A 17,430-nucleotide genomic window follows, 5' to 3' on the forward strand; every position below is an offset into this window, starting at 1 on the left:
TAAAGTAAGTAAAGTGATAGAGATCTAGATATGTGTAATCACCTAGCGCTATCTATGGAGGGCACACGCAAACTAACAGTAGTACAATGGAAAATACGGGTTATCTAGAGTAGTCTCTACCAACAAACTATGCTACTTATAGTCTATTGCTTACCCGTTTATAGTATTCTTCAATTTTGTCCATATCATTTAGCTCATCAGGATAACCAATATGTTGAACAACTTGAGACGCCTTGTACACCGCTCGTTTTCTGGAAATTTGTAAATCATCTTGTGAGTTGTGCATTAGTGGTTTGGATTTAATTAATCTGTAATCAAACACTAAAATGTTAACTCATCAATATAATTCAAATAATAAATCGATTGGCATTATTTATAATCCCATAACATTTATAAGATAACGTTGTTGGTTTTAGAAATGTATGTTATTGCAAGTAAGACAGCACATCTCATCAGCGTAATCCATGTACGAGTACAGAACATAGTATCTAAAGAGCAACGGACCTGTGATAGTGCCTCATGGACCACCTCTAAAAATATGTTTTTGTTTACTTTTTGGCCGAATTTTACATGATATATATGAAGCACACACATAAAGCTATAGATATTGCTGGATTTTTTTTCCTAATCTTGCTCTTAAATGTCATGGGTGATTTCTTCAATATTAAAGTATAATACGTTGGTCATATTTGAGGATACCATCTCGAAAGCCTTATCCAGCTAATTACTTACTTGGTTTCTTCATCCATCCAGTCCAGTTCTTGAATGTTACGGACGATTTCTTCACGTATCATATTGGTCATATTCAGAGCTGCCTTTTTGGAGGTCTCATCAAAGTATCTCTCAACGTAGAGCGAAGAAAGAGCCAGTGAAAGGCTAAAAATGATGAATCAGCTGAGTTAACAATAATTTCTTTATTTTTGAATTTATCGGTTGACCATTTGCAATGGTCCAACGTCAATCTCAAAAACAACTATTTGGAAAGGCCATTATATATTTTACGTTAGGGAATACAGATCTACATAATGCTATTACTTGAGCATCAGTTTGTAAAACGATGATTTCAGGTCAATTCGATTAGAATTGTTCAAACATTGAAGGTTATGTTACATACTGACCTTGAAGCGACTCCGATACACTCCTTCCACCGTGGCTCTCGCGCAGCTATTCCTACAGTCGCTCGGCTATATTCCATATCTCTATTCCTCATCTGGGTGGTAAGAATTTCCGTCATACTACTAGCTGCTTGCCACATCATGTAGTTGGCAATCACTCTGGCCAAAGTAACAAATATATTATTTTATATTATTTATATATATATATATATATATATATATATATATATATATATATATATACAGGGTGTATATTATGTCTGGAAACACCCAAATATATCCTTTAATAATTTAAATATAAATTTGAAACCTCTTACAATCGTGATAGAGATTGGGCATCTACTTTTTGGAACAATGTTTTGTTATGTCACACCAACGGGGGACGTCCTGCCGAGGGTATCGTGAATATTCTTAATGGAAGCCTATACCTTGTGATACATAATTTTAAAGGTAATAGCTTACTGAATTGAATGCCACAAACCGCATCTCAAAGGAATTATTCTATCAGAAAATAGAGCATTTTTAGTATTGAAAATTTACTGATGTTCAACAATGTAATTTTAACATGGTTCTTGCCACAAAATGTGTTACACTAATTTTTTAGCATTTTTTTAATGTTCAATTAAATAAAACAAAAATTTCATTTTAAGCTGGTTCTATTAGCACAAAACACCCAAACAAGACAATACTGTACAATCATTTTTCTTAGTTTACTTTTAAAAACAGTAACAGAAGTCTGTTTAAGGTTCTGGGGGAGGTCATTGTACAACTTTGGGCCAAAGTAAGAAAAGCTCCTCCTCCCAAACTCATGCTTGACTCTGGGAAAGTGAAGCAGGTCACCATGGCGGACACTGCGTTGAGAGACCTCCTCCCGAAATTGGAGCTTCTCGATCAGGTACCGTGGCTCACCCAGCGCAAGCACCTTGTGGATCATGCCACATGTCAGGATCCTGCATACATTTTCCATGGGGGACAAACTGACAGCATCTCGGAAGGGTGACACATGATCAAAGCGCCTCAAATTGAAAATGAATCGAACTGCAGAGTTTTGCAGTCTTTGAATCCGATCTGTGTCTCCCCTAGAGATACTGTTGCCGTATGCAGGATAGCAGTAATAAAATACAGACAGAACAAGAGAACTCATAAGCCGGAGCTTAGCGGATTCTGGCAGCAGACTTCTAAACCTGTACAGACCCCTCAGCCTACCAAGGGCACGCTGGATAGCATGAGTGACATGATCAGAAAAGGTGAGCTTACTGTCAAGCACAACTCCGAGAGTCTTGACTGACTCAGAGACAGACAGGCTCTCCCCACTGAGCCTTACTCTCACTCCTCTCTGACCAAGGGCCTGCACCAGATTGTGTGGGGCAAGATGAAGGACAATGCACTTACCTATATTGAGTTTAAGGCCATTGTTAACCGACCAAGTGTTGATGTTCACTAGGTCGGAATTTATTTTCTCAATAGCCTCATCAATGGAGCCAGGCTCGTATGACAAGCGCAACTGACAATCATCTGCGTACAGGTGAGCTGCACAGCTTTTAACACAACTTGGGAAGTCAGACGTATATAAGTTGAACAATATAGGTCCAAGACAACTTCCTTGAGGAACACCTCGCCTTTTGACAAGTGAAGTTGACGTCTCACTTCCCATCTTTGTAACCTGACTTCTGTCTCCTAGGTGTGATTTTACCCACTCGATTGAATTTTTGCCAAAGCCATAAAAATGCATCTTAGCGTACAAAAGTTCATGGTTAAGGGAATCAAATGCTTTTGAGTAGTCCAGTATCACTAGTGAACTACACATCCCTTTATCTTTCGCATCAATTAAGTCACTGAACAGACTTACCAGGGCAGTGCATGTGCTATGCTTTTTTTCTAAATCCAGATTGTGTTTTTGGCAATATGTTTACTTCGTTCATATACTGTGCTATTTGACGTGTTACTATCTTTTCCATAATCTTTGATATTGCTGGTAAAATCGAGATGGGTCTCAGTTGTTGGACACTTTTAGGGGACGTTACTTTTGGCAATGGATGAACAACACTCATTTTCCATCTCTGCGGGAACACACCGCTCATCAATGATTTGTTAATGAGATGAGTAATTGCACCCAAAGCATACGGACTCACGGCCTTAATCATTTGGATGGATATTTCATCACTACCAACAGCTCTAGATTTTATTTCATTTAGTGCTTTTTTTACATCATCTTCAGTGACAGCAGAAAAGCTAAAACGATTCATCGATTCAATTCTCTTACTAGTTCTGAAGACATCGATTTCTTCAACTCTGGCTTCATTTCCATTCCCCATATTGACAAAATACTGATTGATGTCATCAAGCTTCAGTTGGTGTGGAATGTTTTCATTTCTGTTTTTCATAACTATATTACACTGTTTCAAACAAGTCCAAAAATCTTTGAGATCCTTGTTAGTGGATAATTTCTCAGTGAAAAAATCTCTCTTTGCTCTCCACACCATCCCATTCAATTCATTGCGTGTTCTTTTATACATCTCCCACAATCTTTACTGTCCCTGGTTTTCCAATATATCTTACGGAGTTCGTTTTTTAGTTTAGTCTGCTTGTTTATGACATCGTTCCTCCACGGGGCTTTCTTTTTTGTCACTCTCTTGCATACAATTGGAGCATGTGAATCAAATACACTTATAACATGGGTAGTGATGAAGTGCTCAATATTGTCAACCCCGTCAATGTGCATTGCTCTCTCCCAGTCAATCTCCGCGACTGCTTTGACAGCACTTTCTGGGTTGAATTTTGAAAAATCTCTATAGGTTATCATTTTTGGCCCTTTTTTCTCTTTCTTAACTTTTACGCAACAATATATCAACTTGTGGTCCGTTATCTTCACCCCTCTATGGTCCCTAATGCCTGCTGCATCGATGACGCCGGTCCTCTCGACCTAGACCGACCTGTCCACTATTATGTGGTCTAACAAGGTGGAAGAGGTTGCTGTCACTCTTGTTGGTTCCTTTACTAATTGTATTGCATTGTATTCTTTCAAGAGTCGGCGTAAGTACTTGGCTTCATTACAACTATTTGACAATAAATCTATGTTCTTGTCGCCCAAGTACATAATGGAGTTCGATCCGATAGCCAAGTTAACAAAGATAGAGTGAAACAAAGCTGACAGTGAGGTGTACCTTACATGTGGTGGCCTGTATACCACACATAAACCAAGCCTTACTCCCCTTATCCTCAGGACAACACAAAGAGACTCGATACCAGGGCCCACATCCTCAGTAAGTGTGTGCTGCTCGAAGGAGATTCCCTCCTTCATATACAAGGCAACGCCACCACCTGTCACCGCGTCTGCAATGCCGTGTAAGTCAGCACGCCGATCACATCGCAGAAGTGTGTACCCAGTCATCTGATAATTGTCTGATGGGGTGCCGGGGTGAAGCCATGTCTCAGATATCCCAATTGCATCAAAGTCAAAGTCACGCACAAATGAGCACATTTCCTCAAACCCTGTATTGAGGGATCTAATGTTGAGGTGCGCGACTTTGAGACGCCCCGTGCCCCCCATCCCAGTTAGTTTCCCGGGACCAGAGAAACATCGCAGCTCCCAGAGGGGTCATGGTCACTGCTGATGGTATTCCCAGGCCCGGGACTCAAACCGAGACTAGACATGTCCTCACCCAGGTCATTGGCTGGTGCTGCATCCAGATACCGCAAACCCGCAGTAATAGCGTTCACAAATAGAGATCCCAAGCGAGTAACACCTCTTCTGGAGAAGTGCACACCATCCCGGGTGAGGTTACATAATAATTATTCTGATACTTTCAAATTTATGTTTAAAACTGCCTTACATTAATTTTTACAAATTCGTACAATTAACAGTTTTATTTTTATTGAAAAAATGTGTTTTTCATTGATTTTGAATCATAATCGCATAATTCGTTAATATTTTTAAAAAACACTTCTAGATTAGGAATAAAGTCTTCTAAAATTTATTTTATATATTAACTAAAAAATCCAAATAAAAACAACAATAAATGCACTACATACTGTATTTGACAAAGACTTTGACCATTAATATTCCAAGGTAAGACGTAGCTGTATTTGCCAAAATAAATTAGTTCATTCATGTAAATTATTTATTTTCACTCTACATAATATTTCGCTACTTCTCATTTTGTACATTATAAGTGTGTAATACTATAGTAAAGAAGTTTATAAACACAGATAACGTGTTGAAACAAAATATACTGTTTAGCTACTGAGCTTACTACTATTAAACTACACAAATATTCGACTAACCAAAGTCAGGATTGTCCAAATGTTCTGCAGTGGCTAATATTTTCTTAACGATTACAATAACGCAATAAAACTTGATACGTCATAACTACACTTAAAATCTACTTTTTAAAGTAACTATCAGTTTTGAGACACTGCTATTTTATTTTCAATAATTATATTTAATAATATATTAAATTATCCAATATACTTTCTTTACTTTGCAACTTGCTTTTTTTAGAAAGATATAAATAGTCAGAAACTGCAGAGAATTGAACATCTGTTTACCCGAAAACGCCTTTTTCATCGATAAAACCAAGATGGTTCTAGAACACACCTCGTACAAGCACATATTAAAACTTATACAATATACAATCTTTAACTTGCAGCTTGATCTTTTAACAGAGTTAAAATAATCACTTCGAAACTGCAGAAAACTGAAAATCTGTTAACCCGAACATGTCTTCTCGATCCATAAAATCTAGATGGTTCCAGAACGGTACCTCGTTCTAACACATGTTACCACTTACTCATCGGAGTACTTCTGTAGGAACACCTCAAGCTTCTTGAGGAACTCCATTTCGCTGACGATAATCAGCTCGTTTTTTCTGAGCTGCACTGACGCTGGCAGCATGCTTTCCAGAAGTGCTGTCCAGTTGACCCAGCCAAACTCTGCCATCAGATCTTCCAGCCCGTAGGGATTATACATGCGTTCAAAGTCCCGCCTTTGTTCTCGAGGTACTGTTATCTAGAAAATATAGTACTATTAAGTGAGTTTGTAGCAGTTGTGCTTCAGTTGATTAGATTACAGAATTTGGGGGTATTGTCGTAAAATAACTAGAAGGGATCATCGATTTTACGAATATTCTCAATTGATTATGACTCGCTTTTCCGGACATTTGCCATCGATCAGTGAAACAAGAAATCAGTAACACTACAGTACACCTGTACGTTTCGAGATCTGCAATCTGATCTCTTCTTCAGGTGAATAACTAACCTAATACATAATTACAAACTAGGTTAAAATAGGTTTCCTTCCATCGTCAAAAAGAACCTTCAAACAAAGAATTATGACTCATTCAAACCTAACAAAACTTGAGGAAACATTTCTTTAAACCTACTTATGTTATTATAACAACCGAGTGTGATCACCATATAATCTGTCCACTACATATAAACTCATTCTTGGGGATTAATTTTATCTTAAAAGTTAGTGTCAGTTGTGCACTCTATTATATATTTGTTTTAGGCATTACTTTATGTTCTCAGCAATATTATCAGTAATGGATGTTTAACGTATTAACACGAATAAATAATATACAGTGTAATAAGTTTCGGTTTGAAACTGATGTCTAGTAACACCACTACAAAACTAAATAAATAAAACTAAAAACTATAAATGACTAAAAATGTAAAATACCAGGGAAACCTATTTACTGTGTGTCACGCCATTATTCGGACAGAATTGTAAGCAGTCGTAACTTTGCCTATCTATCCCACAATATTACAGTCAAACGCCTGTTAATTAATCTATAACAATCAATTAATGTTGGTACGAATTTCCCTTATGAACATACCAACTGCCCGGTCTGAGTCGGATAAAACTCTGCAAACACCATTAAAGTCCATGAAGCTAATTTATTTCAATGGCATGTAGAATGTCTTCAGGGCCTCGGGCTTCTCGCCAAAAGTATCTCCTTCCCATGAATAAGAGTTTAAAAAGAATGTTTTTTCCTGCGTGCCTGTCTGTCTGTGTGACAGCACGCTACAGCCAAACGCATCAATATATGTATGTATGCGTACGATTTATGTGCAAGTTTTCCAGGAGATTATCTTTATATGTCTACGTAGCATTTATAAATTAATCTAATGAAAATAAATGGTCACAGATAACTACTACTTAAATAGTATAATTAGCTAATGCTCCAACAATAGTTCTTAGACCAGTAAGTATAAATTAATAGGACTTCAAAAGTTTCAATCACTGATTGTGATCATATATTTTTAATAAAGTATGACAGAAAGATTTTAAAATTTTTACTTTGCAATACTCTTAAAATGTTATCTTCAACCATAATTTAACCATAAAACCATAAACTTATTTATATAAGAATTCCCTATCATTTGCTGGTGATAAAATTTGTTTGCATGCACGCCTTTTCATGCGGGATCAACCATTTATAGCCTTATAGCATTTATATTGGCTCTCTGATGTCAACATTAATCCTTACTTATGACAATTTTCCATCCATTAATTTATCTCCAGTTAAATATTGAATTTCCTATTCAGCCTCAGTATGCACTAATCTAATATTGGAGAGTACTTTGAAGTAAAATGGCACTGTTTAACCTACCTTTGCTAGCTCTATCTCGAACATCAAACTCTCGTTGAGTTTCACTTGTGCCAGTCGCCTATCTGCCCCGTACATCTCCGCTATGTCCACCATGTAACTGTAGTACTCCTGGACTATGGGGTCGCTCAGTCCCTTGACTAGAAACTCCCGTGACAGTCCCAAGCCGGCCTGGTCAATCTGTATAAATATATCTGCATTAAAAAGTGGTAATTTCAATTCATTTCAAATAACTTTTATCTTATTATTTCAGCAATTCCAATAAGCTATGTAGTTTCAAACCGAGCTCAATAATTTGAAGTTCAACATTGATAATGGATCGTTTTAAACCAGTCCAGGATTACAGATGATTACCACATCGGTGTGTCTCAAAAAATTAAACACAACGTTTCAACAAGAAAGATTTGCTCTCTTCTTCGGCTATTAAACACTAAGTAAATGATTAATCAGACATTTAGGGGTTTGAACTCTGTTACAACGTGGGCAACGATCTTTGATTTTTTAAAATTATTTTTTGTATTTAGCTTCTGGTAAATGACACTTTCCATTTTTTTTTTTTGTTTTTTTTGCGGTGGTGGAATTGGTTTAAGCATACTCAGTTTATTGTTTTCGCACCTCTAATCTTTACTAACCTTATACTTAACGATTTCAAAATTAAAGATGAGAGTATTTTCCGCGTGTCTAGCAATCAAGTTTTATTTTATATAAAATACAATTGTCTGTCGTTTTTATTTTCACTAAGGAATATTTGGTATCCACTCATGTTTCATATTTGTATTAGTTAGCTTGAAACTTTATGTTGTTAACAGACTTCAATGTTATGTTCAAGACTATACTCTATAAACATCATGGGAAAACCATTGAAAATACTAAAGTTATTACCACTTTAAAAATTTGGACTCTAAAATATCACTTCAAATTTCAACTCATCTGTATCTGATAGTTCGAGCTTATCAAAGCTAAAGGTTTTAAACGGAAAATAACACACCACGCGATGCTTTATTTTCAATAATTCAAAAATACTACAGCCATTTCTATTAGTTCTTTCACCCTTTAAACTCTAGGACTTTATATTCCTTTCTGTACTTCATGTAAAATTAATGACAAAAGAAGGATAAGCTCGTCTTTCCTTCTCATGTATTATCATCCTTAGCTATGGCAATACACACAAAAACACACCTTGATGACAGGTTTGCTGGTATTCTTGGCATCAATGGATACGGATATCTGGAAGAGACTTCCGCCACCGATAGAGAGGTTTCTCAGTCGTATTTCAGTGTCCAGAAAGCTCCAGCCAAACTCGCTCCAGTTTCCCAGTACCGGCCAGCCTCCAGCAACTGCCAGCCTGGAGACCGCTGGACTTACTCCTCTGGCATCTATCTTGTCTAATCACGGAGAATTATTCATTATTTGGTGTTATTTATTCCAGTATTCCAGTCTACAAGATTATAATATTTTAATAAACATATTTATATAAGTATTTTTTCATAAAAATATTTCATTATAGCTGCAAATGTAGATCAACAAACGGTCATGCACGCTTGTCAATGAATTCGTTGCAATTTAGTGTACATTTACCTTCATCTAAACAGAGGTCAAACAAATGTTTCATTGTCTGGTATGGGTAAGGTTCATCAGGTCTTGATTCTTCGAAAACTATAGCCTTCAACTGATCTTCCAGTATATCATTAACTTGGCTAAACGAAGAGTTTTGTGTCTGAAATCATATTTTAATCATTATACCAAAACTATTAAGTAATAGGTACCAAATGTCTAATTTATAGGTTTTGATATCCGAACTATCAGATGTATATTATCTCAAACACAACTGAAATATTTATTATAGATGCTGGAAACGTGCAAATTTGGCGTTGATTATAACTTTCAAGCGTTATCATAACAGATAGATCTATAAAAATGATATAAATCTAATGTGATGAAGGAAGTCTTGTTAAATTCGTAGATTAAACTTGTCATTCAAAGGACGTAAACAATCATTTACACCTTGTGTTACTCGTACTTTATGACATTTCCAAGATAATTGCGAGAGCCTTTGTTATTTTAAAATATGAAACCTCAGCTCGTGCATACAGTCGTGGCAGGGCAATTAATAATCGCATGCGCTTTTCTTCAAACTAAATATGATATGAAATTTAAATCAAACTAATCCTAGGCCTTTTTTGGTTGATTAATTGATCACTGTTCCGTTGGACAAGTGAGATAATCTATAATCTGTTGTATAGCATAAATTAACCAAAACCGACATAATATTTGTCAAAACAGCAAATATTTTTACAACAAAATACTATATGTTTCATTACTGAAATTAAAGTCAATGATTTAATAGATGAAATTTCTCCAGAGGGTGTTTTTCGAACCACCACTAATATTTGAGTAGGACTACTTACGGGGTCGCTCAGCGGCCGAACATCCAACGAGCAGCCCCGCAAGTCTTTTTTCCTCTTTTTTAAGCCTAGCTTTAAGCTATGACGGCTTCATTGAACACTGGTTAACATGTTTATTCCTGATTGGACCTCCCCGGGATTTGAACCCGTGATCTCTCAGTTAGAGAGCCGAGACTATATCCATTAGTCTACAGAGGAGGACAGACCCACACGTCGTTGCTTGACTCGGTTATCTAATTCTACGCGATAGTCGCCGTACGAACTTAACAAGGCCATGGTCACCTTATCGGTGGACTATGACAAAATTCAACTGGACGAAAGTAGTATGAGTTGAATAAGTACATTAGTAGAACGGGCGCCACTTTGGCGCTAACATGGGCTCTTATGGAGTTATTCTGGACCAATGAGAAAGCAGCAATGGCGGCTAGGCCACGCCCCCTGCCCCCCTCCCCTCCCCCCTCCAACACCCCCCGCCCCCTCCTAGACCCCCTGCGACGACCCCCCAGCCAATGGGAGAGCAGCAAGCCCCCCACCTTACGAGAGCGATGGCGGACGAGCGATGGCGGACGGTGTCATGGCGGATGAACAAAAATTTGTGTCTCCGGCGGCCGGTATCCGAACCTGGGCCCCTACGAATGCGAGACTGTCGCGCTGACCACTGGACCACGGAGACGAGTTGTGCGTGGCGGCGCGATATGGCTGTACGTGCGGCGCGGGGCGCCCGGCGTTAAACGACTCCAATAATAACTACACAGATGTGCATTCCAACGGCTCTTCTCCCTCTCTCGGTGACGGATGCAGGTGCACATTCCAACGACTCCAATAATAACTACACAGATGTGCATTCCACAGTAACCAACATGAAACATTAAATCATATTGCGTCAGCCTGGGAGCTACGTGAGCCACGTGCAGATCATTAGTCTTCAGTCCATACCGGTGAGTCAGCTATTTATAGGTGCTCAGGTTACCGAACATTACCGGAGCGCTATATAAATAGAGCGGCCGACCGATGGCCAGTCATTAACCGTGCTGCTCTTCACTGTGGTAAGCCTGCTTCTTACTTGTTCACTTAACACTATTCTGTCATTGTCATTGTGTATAGCTACATTGTACCATCTCAACGATAGCCGTTCATTTAAACAAATTTAAAATAACATTGTCATATTTGTTTAACATAAACCTCAACTACATTTCTCAATAAGCCATATATCATGTCGGTAAATATGCTAGAGCCTGTATATTTAGTAAACACCAGTGAAACGTATGTCAAAAAGTTTAGACTTTACGGTATGAGAACAACGTTTAAATTCAACAGTCCTCCTGAAGGAATATCTGAACTGGATTGGATTAAGCGGGGGTTCGGAGAAGTTGTAGAGCAAATGAAAGCTAAAGCTTCAGATACAGATTACCTAGGTTTCACTTTGAACAGTTTAAATTTCAAGAATAAAGATCCGGGATACGTAGCCTTTAGACCAGCTGATGAAGTTAACCTTGACGTGTTATGGAAAATCTTTGGAGGTATTGTACAGAGTAACGCTGAATCTGTCACTTCTAGTGATACGTTTCAAGTGTCTTGTACGGTTGTCAATCTGCCCGTAGGTAGAGGTAGAAATAGGCCCGGTAAATACAATAGCTTCAGCGAAGAGTGCAAAGGACGAAAAGGTATCGTAGTCATTAAGAATAGCGATAATCTGTGTCTGCCCCGAGCTATAGTGGTAGCAAAAGCCTATGCCAAAAAAGATCCTCAACTTAAAGCTATACGAGAAGACAAGGCTAAGAGACAAAAATTTAGAGCACAGAAACTAATGGCAAAGGCAAGAGTTAATATTTCAGAAGAGGGGGCTGGTATAGCTGAACTTGAAAAGTTTCAAGACCACTTGAAGAAATATAACATAACAGTATTCAGCTATAATGCAAAAGGGCGGGACGTATACTTCAGTGGTAACAATACGGAAGCCTCTTATAAAATAAACTTGTTGTTTCACAAAGGTCACTTCAACGTGATAACTAATTTGACAGCAGCTTTCGCTTGCCATTTCTATTGTGAAGCTTGTCATGTGCCGTATGACCACAGAGGTGATCACCGATGTTCTAATGTCTGCTCTGCTTGTAGCACAATCTCACCTCCCTGCAAGCTCGAGCATTCAGGAATAACTTGCCCTGAGTGTAATCGTCACTTTAAAAACCAGCGCTGCTTTGCTGCCCACCAAGGTGATCTCTGCAAAAACGTACAGAAGTGTCTCGACTGTGAGAAAAACATATACAAGAAACATAGAAAAACACAACATGAATGCGGTGAAGTATATTGTAGCACTTGCGCAGAATTTAAACCCGCTAATCATCAATGTTACATGCGCCAAAACAAAGTACCCACTAAGAATGATAACTTTCTGTACATATTCTTTGACCTGGAGACTCGTCAGGACGAATGTTTAGAGAACGAGCCTGACGTCAAGGTTCACAAAGCTAACTTGTGCGTCTCAGAACAGTTCTGTAGCCAATGTATAAATAATAACGAGTTTTGTGAAAACTGCCTCCAACGCAGAAAAATCTTTCAGGAAGACCCAATATCCAGTTTTATGAACTATGTAATGGAAATTCGCAAACCATACAAAGACGTGTGCGTCATAGCTCATAACGGACAAGGATTCGACTTCCAATTCATCTTGAGATATATTCTGGAAGAGACCAAATTCACACCGGAAGTCATTACTCGTGGGACAAAAGTAATTTTGCTGGAGTTTGACAACGTACGTTTCATTGACTCTCTCAACTACTTTCCCATGTCACTGTCCGCTCTTCCTAAAGCCTTTGATCTTGGTCCCGAAATGAAGAAAGGCTACTTCCCTCATCTGTTCAACACGATCGCAAACCAAAACTACGTGGGACCGATACCAGCAAAAGTATTCTATTGCCCAGAGTCAATGTTTGAAAAGAACTACAAAGACTTCGAGAAATGGCACAATGAACAGGTATGCAATAACTATGTGTTTGACTTTCAGAAAGAACTGATAGAATATTGCATCTCTGACGTTGACATACTGGCAAAGGCGTGTATTAAATTTAGATCTCTATTTTTAGCCGAATGCAATGTCGACCCGTTTCTGGAAGCTGTCACCATAGCTAGCGCATGTAACCTGGCGTTTAGGCGTAATTTCTTAAAGCCTGAAACAATCGGAATATTGCCAAAGAAAGGATACAGATTAGTGGACAATCATTCTGGCATTTCTTTACAATGGTTGACGTGGGAAGAAGAGCGGCGAGGTGTTAGAATACAGCACGCAGGAAGAGAGCGAGAGGTCAACATTGAGGGAATGAAGGTGGATGGATTTGATGGAGACAGAATATATGAATTTCAAGGTTGTTACTATCACGGATGTCCAAAGTGTTTCCCGTACAAAAGAGGTGAACCGTTGAAAGAAGATCCTTCTGACACCCTCGAACTCAGATACGAGAGGACAAGAGCCAAAATCGAGAAGCTGTCACGTACACCTTATGAGGTGGTAGAGATGTGGCAGTGTGACTTTAATAAACTAAAATCAGAAAAGGAGCTAACATATTTGGAAAACCATCCCGTGTTGAACACCTTACCGCTCAATCCACGAGACGCATTTTTCGGAGGAAGAACCGGAAATGCCATGACGTATTACAAGTGTACGGAAGATGAGACAATACAGTATGTGGACGTATGCTCCTTATATCCCTACGTTTGTAAACACGGTAAATATCCGATATCCCATCCTACCATCTACATTGGTGACAAAGAGTGCAGAGAGAGGGGAATGCAGGTTGAGGGCTTGCTAAAGTGCAAAATGGTACCTCCAAAAGATCTTTATCATCCAGTGCTTCCAGCTAGAATGAATGACAAATTAATGTTTGTACTGTGCAATGTCTGTGGCGAAGAGCTCAACAACGATGACTGTCAACACAGTGACGAGGAAAGGGCGTTGATTGGCACATGGACGATGGATGAAGTACGGAAAGCAGTTGAAAAAGGCTATAGAGTTGTTGAAATGTACGAGCTGTGGGAGTACAACGTAGCCACTTTCGAAACGGGCGGATTGTTTACAGATTTTATCGACAAATTTCTAAAGATAAAACAAGAGGCGTCTGGCTATCCATCATGGTGTCAGACAGACGAAGAAAAGGAAAAATATGTGCAGGATTATTACGACCACGAGGGAATAAAGCTCGATCCGTCAAAGATAGAGAAAAACGAAGGCCTCCGCTCTCTAGCAAAGTTAATGCTTAACTCGTTCTGGGGTAAGTTTGGGCAGAGAGAAAACCAGACAAAAACGCTCATCACCAGAGACCCTGAGGAACTGTTTAAGCTGTGTATGGATTCTAGCGTTGCCGTAAACAGAATACAGGAAATCAACGATGACGTTGTCCTGGTAAGCTGGCAACATTTAGAAGAAGTGGGCGAGTCATTAGCCACTGTAAACGTTGTCCTAGCTGCCTACACTACAAGTCAAGCCCGTTTAAAGCTTTATGATCATCTGGAGGCACTGGGTAAACAAGTATTGTACTACGATACAGACAGTGTTGTGTACGTATACAAAAATGGTTTGTACAGAGTAAATACCGGCGACTACCTAGGGCAGATGACAGACGAGCTGGCTAAAGACTACGGTCCCGGATCTCATATTGTAGAATTTGTTTCCGGTGGTCCAAAGACGTATGCTTATCGCGTTTTTTTCCACAAGCAAAAACGATTTTGTATCTGTCTGCAAAATCAAGGGTCTCACTCTTAACCTAAAAACTTCAAAAAATCTAAATTTTGAAAAACTTAAAGAAATGGTTCTTAGTGAAACCTGGGTAACACTCGATATTGAAGAAAACAGAATTAGGAGAACAAAGTCCAGGCAAATAGTTACTGTCAAAGAGACAAAGGTTTTCAAAATTACAGGCCCAAAACGCAGACGCGAAGGTGAGTATGGAACCCTGCCTTATGGTTATTGTAAAATGTCAAAAACCAGTTAGATGGTACCTTATGCTGACAATACAGAATTATGTTAACAAGTAATGAGTCTATTGTCACAGTCGAATTGAGTTTGGAGCGAAAATGAGAAAATAATGAATAAATTTACCTCTGTACTGTATTCCCTTTAGTCGTACTCCATCCACCATCACCACGACACCGGAAATATTCTGGTTCTTCATCTTCCTCACCCGAATATCCTGATTGCGAATTCCGCAAAAAACTACTAATCACTAGCACTGGAGACCAAGGATGACGCAGAGGATGATCGTGATAGTGGTATTATTAAAAACGTATCAACGAGAAACGAGTAAAGGTAATACGCACCAAGAATAATTGGTAGCACTCTGCACGGAGCCGAACTCAGTACTGAGAGCGGGATACGTGGCAGAACGGCGCCTCTACTAGCACATGTGGTCAACACATGTTGTGACGCACTTCCTGCGCTGTTGTATTCGCGGTTCCAGAGCCGGGGTGACGAGGAGGTTGGTCTAAACACCGTAGAAACAAACTTTTCCTTCGGTCGTTACGAGGTGTGACCATGTAAGGTGCGAGGACTCACGCATGTAGATGGGTGAAACCTTCACTGGACGGGCACCTCTAGCGTCCACCACCCTGTTAAAGCGCTCGGAAACCCGTGTTTACGTCAGCAGGTGTATAATAATATGAAGTATGCAATAAGGCTAATTTCAGCCACTAATCCGATTTATGCCTCTGCAGACTCTAGATTATATAAACTCTTTCCACAATCCTACTACCACTACTAAAGGGAATATAGTATCATACTCTCGGTCTTTATCGCTGCTCGAGAGAATACCCTTGTTCAACGGACAAGGAAGGGAGGTGGGAACTCGTTGTCCCATCACAGCATACAGCGTTGGTTGGGGCTGTATGGGTATTCCCGGTCGGCGTGTTGACAGTCGATCAGAGTGTTGACAACCATCGGTAATGCCAGGGGGATAACGGAGGCATGAACTAGCGTCTTTTGGAGCATGCCACGGTCTACAGCGGTGGAGGGGCTGTAGAATTTAGGGGGTTAAATATAAAAGATTACTTAGATATTCATCATTTGCGTAATGGACAAGCGTCAAGCAATAGCTAACGAGCTACACAGACCGGCTCGTCGCAATTTCAAGAGGCGTGGCGTCACCTTGAAAGGTAAAGACGATTTGTACCAAGCGGATCTTGTAGAGATGCTACCGTACGCTGGTGAAAACAAAGGTATGAAATACATACTTACGATGATAAATTGCTTAACAAAGTTTGCTTTTGCTGTACCGCTAAAGAGTAAAACCGGATTAGAGGTAGCGAGAGCGTTAGAACCAATTTTGAAGAAGCATAAGATGAAGAACTTTCAGACCGATCAGGGTAAAGAATGGTTCAACATTCATGTTAACAAACTGATGACGGCGTACGAAATAAATCACTATAACACTTACTCAGAGCTTAAAGCAAGTATAGTAGAACGGCTCAATCGGACGCTAAAAGAAAAAATGTGGAAACTGTTTACTGCTAGAGGTAATTACGAGTGGCTCTCCATGTTACCGAGAATAGTTAAGGAGTACAACGCGTCCGTTCACAGGAGCATCGGTATGAAACCGAAGGATGTGAGGGAAAAACACGTAAAGCTTATTCTGACGCGTATCGAAAAATCGAGAAGAAATAAAGGAAAAAAACAGATCGAGTCAAAGTTCAACGTGAACGATAAAGTAAGAATTAGCAAGTACAAGCGTGTTTTTAAAAAAGGTTACATGCCGAACTGGACGAATGAAATATTCACAGTGTTCGCCGTGAAACCGAGCAATCCAAAGACATACATTCTGATGGACTCTAGCGGGACTGTGTTAAAAGGTGGTTTTTACAAAGAAGAACTAGCCAAAGCAAAAACTGGTGACGTTTATCTAATTGAAAAAGTATTAAAAAGAAAAAAAGATAAAGTACTTGTTAGATGGACAGGTTTCGATAAAACAAGTGATACGTGGATAGACAAGAAGCATATTATCTGAGGACTTAATGTTCCGTCCAAGAGAGAGAGAGCGACTGCTGGTGCAAGCTATATTTAAACATAGATATTTACGATGCGCAGTCAGTAACAGCTGGAATGCGTGTCGTGAAGCAGTCTCTGGAGCTACCCGTGTCTAATTTTGACCGGTATGTGGGTGGAGGGGGAGACTTGGAAAAAAGCAAGCACGGTCTTCTCCTACCAAACTCTATACGCTGTATTATTGCAGGCCCTTCTAATTGCGGTAAAACCAACGTGCTGTTCAACCTCTTGTTTGATCCAAACGGCCTTGTTTACGAGAACGTGTACGTTTT

General features: G+C 39.3%; 1 protein-coding gene across 1 annotated transcript in view; it reads right to left on the minus strand.

Annotated features, from left to right (window-relative positions):
- LOC124354296 (neprilysin-2-like) overlaps window positions 1–17,430 on the minus strand; it is a 51,267-nt gene that overhangs the window by 19,869 nt on the left and 13,968 nt on the right. The window contains exons 4-10 of the mRNA XM_046804639.1: window positions 9,305–9,443; window positions 8,906–9,111; window positions 7,730–7,906; window positions 5,906–6,123; window positions 1,119–1,274; window positions 733–876; window positions 155–251 (exon numbers count right to left, since the gene is read on the minus strand). Coding sequence (XP_046660595.1) covers window positions 155–251; window positions 733–876; window positions 1,119–1,274; window positions 5,906–6,123; window positions 7,730–7,906; window positions 8,906–9,111; window positions 9,305–9,443 — 1,137 coding nt within the window. The remainder of the gene's footprint in view (window positions 1–154; window positions 252–732; window positions 877–1,118; window positions 1,275–5,905; window positions 6,124–7,729; window positions 7,907–8,905; window positions 9,112–9,304; window positions 9,444–17,430) is intronic.

Source organism: Homalodisca vitripennis, chromosome 2 (genome assembly GCF_021130785.1).
Source record: "Homalodisca vitripennis isolate AUS2020 chromosome 2, UT_GWSS_2.1, whole genome shotgun sequence".
NCBI lineage: Eukaryota > Metazoa > Arthropoda > Insecta > Hemiptera > Cicadellidae > Homalodisca > Homalodisca vitripennis.